General features: G+C 35.0%; 2 protein-coding genes across 7 annotated transcripts in view; one reads left to right on the forward strand and one right to left on the reverse strand.

The window, feature by feature from the left end:
* The window catches only part of LOC108572306 (oxysterol-binding protein 1), a 12,761-nt gene extending 9,415 nt beyond the window's left edge, over positions 1-3,346 (reverse strand). For 2 of the 6 annotated variants that reach the window (XM_017934508.1, XM_017934507.1), the window contains exons 1-3: positions 2,975-3,101; positions 2,004-2,162; positions 111-176 (exon numbers count right to left, since the gene is read on the reverse strand). In XM_017934508.1, coding sequence (XP_017789997.1) covers positions 111-176; positions 2,004-2,162; positions 2,975-3,018 — 269 coding nt within the window. In that variant the 5' untranslated portion in view covers positions 3,019-3,101. Of the gene's footprint in view, positions 1-110; positions 177-2,003; positions 2,163-2,283; positions 2,317-2,974; positions 3,102-3,260 lie in introns of those variants that run through there. The other 4 variants (XM_017934510.1, XM_017934509.1, XM_017934512.1 and 1 more) reach the window with 3 other exon arrangements.
* A 2,807-nt stretch (positions 3,347-6,153) lies between these two features.
* LOC108572442 (signal peptide peptidase-like 3) lies at positions 6,154-7,637 on the forward strand. The gene is made up of 5 exons (XM_017934680.1): positions 6,154-6,182; positions 6,304-6,572; positions 6,642-6,985; positions 7,068-7,493; positions 7,569-7,637. Exons 1-5 carry the CDS (start codon positions 6,154-6,156, stop codon positions 7,635-7,637), a joined length of 1,137 nt encoding a protein of 378 aa, XP_017790169.1.
* Positions 7,638-9,302: the final 1,665 nt, after the last annotated feature.

The raw sequence follows: 9,302 nt of genomic DNA on the forward strand, positions 1-9,302 counted from the left end.
TATAATGAAATGAGAATGAAACTCCAACATCGTCTTTGTCTGTTTTAATTAAAAAAGTTCGATTCAAAGAAGAGTCAGGATATTTCGGCTTTTTCGATAATTTTACTTACTCGGAGGCTCTGCCAGCCTTCCGCTTGCGTCGTGTTGATATCTTTGGCCCCCCTGTTGGTTCAGCCCTAAACAGTCCATAAAACAAATAGACCCCGTTCACATTGTGTAATATTGTATCAAAGCGGTAAGTTTTTTTTTTTAACTGTTTTCAAGAGAAAAAAAAAGTATCTCTGTACAGTATTTTATCCTATGGAGGTTAACACGCGAAGAGTTCGCGACCGTTCGCCATTCGATTCGTATACATTTTTTTGGCTATTTTGCATCTTTCTTTTTCGTATACGTATTCGTTTCTCCCTTTCTATGCTACCTCTCTCTCTTTTTTGTTCATATAGCAATGGTGCAACCACCACGTTCGTGCGTTGCGTGTAAGTACACATTCTGTGCGAGAAGCATACGACGGATTCACGTAAAATCGAGAGGTACGTGTAAAAATAAAGTTGCAGGACGTAGTATTTGTTTCTGCGATTTGGAAAGGCATTGCAAACTTAAATCACACAACTGTGCCAAGCAGAAAATTAAAAGAAGATCGAGGCATTGCGTGTTGTCAGGTAACGCGGATGTTCTAAATATAAAGCAACGGAAGTGGAATTTTCGACGTTATAGAGTGCTATAGCCCGTACGAATTGTCGTACGTGTATCCACGATCGGTAACTCTGACACCGAAGCAACGAGTTTGCCGGGAAAAAATGGCTGAAAACATTATTGTAGAACTACCGGTGATGCTTGAACAAAATTTCGCAGTATAACGAAATCATCAAACGAAAAAAAATTTCGCTGTACTGGGAACAGAAGAGTAGAAGGCAAATATGCAATAAATTTTCTCTGATGCGTGTGACGATTGTAAGCGATTATATATATGTATATACAAAATATGTGGTCAAATTTACGACCGTTCCATGTTTTCTAGTTTCTTTTTTTTCTTGAATGCATGTCTCGGAAGGTATTGAAAAATCGCAACGCGTTCTGCGGCACGTACATGCTCAGGATGTTGCTCAAACTAAAATGGATAAGTATGGAATATGTAAACATGAGTATTGGACAAAACTGTGATTAGAATCCATTAAATAATACTTGGATAAACCATGTATCGATATAATATCCATGACTGAGCCTGCACTGGCTGCTTATATACATGCAACTTCAAACTGTTATATGTTTAGTACGGTAGTTTATTTATTGTGCTCTTAATACAAACTTCTTATGGCACTGACAGAATCACAAGCATGATTCAATACTATGTTAGATACATATTCCGAAGCTGTTCCCCACATTTCTACCATGTGTTACTATTATACAATTCATATGCCATTTTCAATGCCATACTTAACTGTAAAAGCAATGTTTCTACTTGTAGAATTATACATTACATACAATGAAAGCTTATGCATAAAAAATCATACCATTTGTAAACACAACATTATATCTATACATTGGATTTCACATAAATAATAAACTCTTTCGAAGAGATTACATTACTTCCATTTAATTACAAGTAAAAGATTGTAAATTCAACTTGATGTTACTGCATATCCATCTAACAGATGGTTGATAAAGGTTATACAGCCAATTGTCATTATTTCTTCACTATTTATACTCTTATAGAGAAGTAATTTGAAGATGTCATTCCATAAAAAAAAGAGTACATTCAATGTTCAACAATATACGTCCGAATTACAAAATGGGAACAGCTCCGCATTGTACCTAAACAAATTTTCTTTCATGATAATTGTTATTATTGTACTGTTGGAAAAACAGCAAGATTACGGAACGAGAACCGTCAAAGAAATATATTCGCAATGACGAATACTAATCGGATCGGCTTTTAGCGTGACTTTTGCACGCAGCTAAAAGTGAAGTAACTAAAACGAAAGTATTGACACGTAGAAAACTACCTGTAATACGACAGTAGGCCATTTGACAGGACGAACCACCTTCGCTGGTAACCTTTTAAATAATTAGTCCATTTAAACAGCCAGCCTTTCATCTCCTGTGTACCGTGCTGAGCCTTCGGGTCGCCCATTTTAATAGCTGCGTGGTCACACGCGTTTTTCCTGAAATTATAATGCACTCCAATATCTGCGTACACATCACCCGTGTCGTACAGCCACCATTTTGATATTCCTCTAGCCCACAGACTGTGAGCTCTTAGATCGAAATTCTACTTATACACACTGTTTGTACGTTCGTAATAACACCAGCAGCGATACCAACAGACTCGAGAGCGTGCCTTAAAAGCACGGTATTCGGAAACAGTATGGATCTTCCTTTCGCACGGCGTGGTAACTCGCCACGTTCTCCAGTGAAGGCGCCTAACCTTTATTACCGAGTCACCTATATAATACTCGTACTCGTGTATACGAACACATGCAAATTTGATTACGGGTAATCTGTGATTTTGCAGATTTCTTGTCGTTTTATATCCGTCTACCTTCCTCTGTATTCTCACGGTTAAAAACAAAGCGACGTCGATTTCGAACGTAACACAGAAGGATACAACAAGAATCGATGTTCTTGATGATACGCATTTTTTGCACAACGAATTTCAAGAATTAAATTAAAAAAAAGGTTTTCTGAATACGTAGCACATGTTGTCTTTCTTGTAGTTTCATGGTTTAGACTGTAACGAACTAGAGCGTAAATTGACAGAAAGTTACTAGTTTCCCGTGAAAACGAAAGGAATCGTACAGAGCTACTGTCACTCTTGACGTTTTTCCACTGATCTAATTGGAAAGCAAAGTTATATACATGTCACATGCGTTAGGACTCTATGTCGAGAATGATGAATGTGAAACGTACAATTAATTCTAATACCACGTAGATGCATTTATTATTGTGATGGAAATTAACGAAAGTTTTTACGTACTTCTTAAAACGAACACGCCAACGAAAATACGTTCGTTCTGTCATTTGGCAAGATATGCGTATAGTCTGCTTGAAGGAATCGTTCCGCTTGAGAGAAATGTCATGAAGAAGCACTCGGTACACTCTTCGATTAGATGCTTGATACTGACCATTATCTCCAAACGAAACCAAGCTCTTAATTTATCTGAGCAGATCACACAACGTAAGGAGTACTTGAGTGCCTCTTCATTCTCTACCGTACGAAGAATATATTACGAATTTCAATGTATTAATAACTATGTAGTCACCTCACTTATTCGTGGTGTGTATGTACAAAACACAGAATTTAGAATCCTATGATTGACTACATCTATCAATCGTTTGATTCAGATAATTTAATGTTCCTTATTTCGATAAGATTTAATAAGTAAAGTCATAAAAGGCGGAGTTCAATGTTAGATTGCTTTATCGATAACATGAAAATGAACACCTACGTTACCGACTCAGTTTCACGTTAGTCACTTCAAGTAATTCTTATAAATTCCTATAGATTCTAATATAAAAATTCTTCAATAGATATAATGAAACATAAGTAATGTACAAAAATTATAAGAATAACTGTTAGAAAAATATGTGAACATGAAATTAAGGAACACAGTATTGTAATCACAAATCAAGGGATAAACCTTTAACGATATGAGATAGGGTATTAATAATTCTGTAATAGTATTGAAGAAGAGTGATTGAATTTTTGTAGAAAGTTTATAACTTCGTAATTTTACTTTTAAATTTGTGCAAAGGTAAAATTAAATTATATTGCACTCATAAAAATTTGTCAAGCTCATGACCTCGACCCTTCTATAGCACAAGTCTGCACTCCCTTCTACTTTTGCATACTTAATGGTGGGGAGACATTTACTTGTTGACTAGGCTGAGCGCTCCGTTCATATTGTCGTTCAGACCGTCTAAGCGGTAGGATTGATTTTTTTTTTCATTTCTAGACTTTTCTAAATTTCTTTTTTATAATTTTTTGTAAAAAAAACCTAACTAAATTCCACTTGATACAATACAAATTATTTATTTTCTATATAAATTATTCTTCAATGTAAGTTATTAAATTTCAGCTATTTAGGGTTATTTATGATATTACTTTTACTATATGTAGTTATTCTGTGATTATTTGATAAAATTGCAAACACGGTTTTTATTTTAATGATTTTAAGAGATCCATGGAACAGATAAGTCAGTAATGTTATCATTTGTTCTTACATTACCGATAATGAGATCTAATATTCCTGTCTGACATTTCATCATTTTATTTATTGAATCATATCGAAATAATAAATACTAACCTTAATCAGTAATATAGTTGGTTCACTTGTCAATACCGTTTCTTTGCTTTGCACGTATGTATAAATATACATATATGTCGAGTACATACACACGTAATATGTAACTGTTTATAATATATTAACATTTGTAACATATTTATGTGTGAAATAAAGATACTTTTAAACAATTTGTTTAGATATTATATATTACGAACACCGTTTGTTCTAAAGGTAGTGATCAGTATAATCAAGCATCTAATAAACGAGTTGCCGTATGAGACAAGCCTTTTTCTCACAATATTATCCTCAAGTAGAACAATTCTTTGAAACAGACTATACTTATATAATCTAAATTTTATTGAATTTATTAAGAAAAGTATACAAATTACAACAAATGTCATTCTTCCATGTTAGATCATAGGAAAAAGTCATAAATGATAAATAGTGTAAAATTACACTTACTCCCTTCGATCTAAATATATTTTCTAAAGATTAAGGAACACAATTATCCTTGCTATGTTGTACAAAATAATGGATACAATATTATAACTATTACATAATGAAACACAAGTTTGTGCGTCGACTGTTGCATGTTCCGAAACGAGATTCATTATTGAATGCGTATTCGAAGCGACAAAAAAAAAGGTGTGCGTATTTTATTTAATGAACAAAAAATGCTGCTTACTTAAAAAATCCTGTGCATTACTTAAAACAAACGAAACGGACGTACACGTCACTCGCTGTTATACGCACATATTAGTTTGTTAAAGTTAAAGTGTTTCGAACACCCAGTAGAGAAGCTTGACGCAGGTCTGCGCCTGTCAACCAGCAGTTGACCTGTGTAGTTGACTGTGGCAGTTGACCGATCGCGCGCTAATATATATTTTTCTTGTGTTTCCGTGTTCTCTCGCGATTTCCCTCGGTATCACTCGGTATCGTGCGATATACATGAGGTGATGAGAGAACCCGCGAAAGAGCCACACTTCGGACCGCCCAGGTGAGATGCCTGGATCTCGAAAATATCGCGTCGAGACATAATCTGGGGTAAGGGAGTAGCAACCTCTTGGGGCCACCGCTAGTCACGTGACCCCTCTGTTTACCAAAATGGTGAACATGTCTATGTTTCACAAATAATTCTTATTCATGTTTGATATCCGTGGAACATTTGTCTATGATAGTTCTATGAAACGGAAGCGAGGTTATGGTGAGCTTACCGTTAGCGTTAATATGTCGTAAGCGAACGGTTTGTGGATAGTATTGTTATACTCGCGTTACGAGTTTAGTTGTCACAAACGATTGTAGCGAAAGTTTGAAAGTAGCTGTACGAAAGTGTCTTCCGCGTATAATTTCTCAGTAATTTTCACTGGTGCGAGTGAATCGTCGCGACTTACCATAAGCTTTTCGAACGTATTTTCTCACGATGCGATGACTGCCATGTTAATTACACAACTCTTTGGGACTCATTGACCCATTGAAGTACTACTATTTTTTTGTGTTCCCTTTCTGGATGCGTCAGCTTCATATTTTTCATGTAATTTCCTTGATAGTAATCTTCATTAACCTATTTCATCGTTAAACGTCGTTAATAACAGTTACTTGTTTTGTTTTCCAAAGGGGGTGACCGAAGTTACACAAGGCCTAATTTCATTACTGACAATGTTGAATGCACAGTGTTGCAGGTATAATTTATAGATTGTGTTTCTATTGTGGAGCTTTTCATGTAGTTTATATTAACACATTATGTTTACAGTGATTACAGATGATCTCTGATGTAGGTTAGTGCAAGCAAAAAGCACTTTCAAATAGGACATCTAAATGTCAGAAGGTGTCCTAGCATAGCGTTTCATGCTTTGGCCAGGCATTTTTAAAGATGGCCACGTATCAAGTTGACTATCAGTGGTTAGTCTTACAATTAATATTAATCTTATGCTTGAAATATTACAGTCATTATACTATGTTGTGACTAGATAATTCTTAGTTAAAGTTAATAATGGTGTTCAACTATTAAACATTGTTTTAGGGCTTATACTATAATGGATTCATCTAGGATATCCACTTTCCTAATATCAATTTTATTGATAGTCTATGGCAGTTTCCGATCTTTAAATATGGAACAAGAAGCTAGAAAGGAAAGAGAAAGGGAGAAAAATGTAGATGGTGCTAATGGAAGAGTTCAAACCCTAAATACAATGCATGCTCTTTGTCTACCTCTTGGTGCTTCCATTTCTCTACTCGTCATGTTTTTCTTTTTTGACAGTATGCAGATGCTTGTGGCAATCTGTACAGCCAGTAAGTTTCATGGAATATTCATTCTTATTTAATGAAAGATAGCATCAAACGGAAGAAATTTATTTGCAGTTTTAGCTACAGTTGCATTGGCATTTCTTCTATTACCCATGTGTCAATATATCATTAGACCATGCTCAGATGGTAACAAAATATCCTTTGGTGTTTGTGGAAGGTTTACGGGTGCAGAATTACTTTCATTTTCATTGAGTGTGAGTATAGTATGCATCTGGGTATTAACTGGGCATTGGCTACTCATGGACGCAATGGGTATGGGACTTTGCGTAGCATTCATTGCATTCATTCGATTACCTAGTCTAAAGGTATCCACTATATTATTAACCGGACTACTGATTTATGATGTCTTCTGGGTTTTCTTTTCATCCTACATATTCAGCACAAACGTAATGGTTAAGGTAAGATTCTACAAATTTGTGGTACATAAAAAGATTATATTAAATTGTTCTATATGCTTGCTTCTTTATTTGTTAATAACAGGTAGCAAGTAGACCAGCAGATAATCCAGTAAATCTTGTGGCTAGAAGGTTGCACTTAGGTGGTGTAGCAAGAGAAGCACCAAACCTTCCTCTGCCTGGAAAATTAATGTTTCCATCGATGCGTCAAGCAGGACATTTTTCAATGTTAGGTCTCGGTGATGTCGTTATGCCGGGCCTCTTACTTTGCTTCGTCTTGCGATATGACGCGTATAAAAAGACTCAACTGTTGCCCGGTGGTTGTGAAACAGGAGTTCCACCCCCGCGTCACATCAATCGCATTAGTTATTTCCATTGTTCCCTCATCGGTTATTTTCTTGGTTTACTTACCGCTACTGTAAGCTCTGAGGTGTTCAAAGCTGCGCAACCTGCATTATTGTACCTTGTGCCCTTCACCTTATTGCCATTACTTACAATGGCATACTTGAAGGTACTTTTGACTTAGTTGTTCTTCTACTGTCTCTTCATGTGGACGAGGTAAATTGTACCAATATGATGTTTACAGGGAGATTTACGTCGAATGTGGAGTGAACCGTTCACATCTCAACAACCTTCCACACACATGGAAGTTTGACAACAGTCATGGGTTTGAGTATATTACACATTATGGGAGGAAAACTACTCGTAGAATCCCATTGTCACACTTATCATAACGTCCTTATTTTTATCAATGTCATTTAATGTAAGTAATTTTTTTCTACACATGCGTCTTTTAAATGTCACAATGCAAATTACGGTCTCATATTCGTGAGATGCGGTATGAATGATTTGCAACGTTACTAAAGGTATACTATACTGCAGACATTGATTTAACATGACATTAAAAAAAGAAAGAAAACACGAGTAACACGAGGAAGTTTCCTTCTTTTTTTTTTTAATGTAAAAGACAAAAACAGTTCTCTGAATGCGTATTTAGAATACTGTCTATCGTGAAGAATACATCGTTTGTATTCATTTCGTGTCTTAAATTCGATGTTGAGTAAATGGATGGACTATATATAGTAGATAAAATAAATGATACCGATCGTTGTCTCATGATTTTATATGCCAGTGAGAACTCGTTCTGAGATTCACTTAAAACAATGCGTATGAGTTTGTTTTTTATTTACCGTACAAATTTTTTTATCTAAAACATACATTTTTTAAAATTTATTTTTTTACATTAAACTTCGGTTGTCGCTGTGGGTCACGATAAGTGAGGCTCGTGGAGGGCATCATTGGGGACATGCCGAGTGAACCCAATAGTAGACAGGAAATAGCGGTCCATCCTTCAGGCTCTCCCGGAACTGAGAATGCGATATAATAACCTACACTAAACTAATAACATGTATACATACCGATAATTTCACTATAACTCCGTTATAAATGTGTGATATTCAATGCAGAAAGGTTCTTTTTAATTTATTATTCAATCGATATCAAGAATAATTGTATGTAACGTGTAGTTATGGGTAGAGTAATTTAATAATTATTCGAGGATTTCCACGATGATCTAGTGAACGTATGTGTGTAGGTTGTGACTTTCTTTTACTTGGGGCTAGTATTGAACAAAGCGTTCTCTATGCAAACGTGTATATAAATCTTTTTCTTTTGGTTTTGTATAACCGTAAGAGTTGAAGAGAAAAAAAAATTTACAGTTTGTTATTAGGATAAACAGCAAGCATTTCAAACTTGCCAAAAAAAAAGAAGAACGTCTTGCTAACTTTGTATAGTACGACGGAAAGAATTGAAAAAGATTTTTAGCAGTGATGAAAGTGGAAGAGTTGTAGATCATTATTGTCAAAAAGAGAAGAAAAAAAAAAACAATGAATTGCATATTCGTGTCTTGATTTTCAAGGACTATCTCGTGATAGAAAGGAAAATGAGTTTACGATTGCAAAATAGAGTGTTTTAACTAAGCTCTTGCTATGGATAGGCACCAGAAAGACTTTATATGTTTATTTAAAAACAAGACTGAAAATAATTATGTATGAAAGCCAACGTATTGAGAGGTTTCTCAAAAGAAGAGAAGAAAAACAATCAATCCTTTTCGTTCAATTTTTCTTGTATCAATTTATAGTAATTGTAGATTGATATGATACCGATATAATATTTAATATATGATACAATACTACGCAATGTGACACAAATAGATGGTAAATAATTGCTTTCATGATAGTCGTATTGATTTGCCGTAGATTACGAGAAGAAATTTAGAGATTGAGAAAAAAGAAACGGTGTTAGCTGTTCAACTATTTGT

This window comes from Habropoda laboriosa, unplaced genomic scaffold, assembly GCF_001263275.1.
Source record: "Habropoda laboriosa isolate 0110345459 unplaced genomic scaffold, ASM126327v1 scaffold65, whole genome shotgun sequence".
Taxonomy (NCBI): Eukaryota; Metazoa; Arthropoda; class Insecta; order Hymenoptera; family Apidae; genus Habropoda; species Habropoda laboriosa.

Coding starts and splice junctions, on each gene's coding strand:
- LOC108572442 (XM_017934680.1), top strand. CDS start 6,154: ATGGCCACGTATCAAGTTGACTATCAGTG. Junction 6,183..6,303: donor TATCAAGTTGACTATCAGTG/GTTAGTCTTACA, acceptor ACATTGTTTTAG/GGCTTATACTATAATGGATT. Junction 7,494..7,568: donor TTACAATGGCATACTTGAAG/GTACTTTTGACT, acceptor TGATGTTTACAG/GGAGATTTACGTCGAATGTG.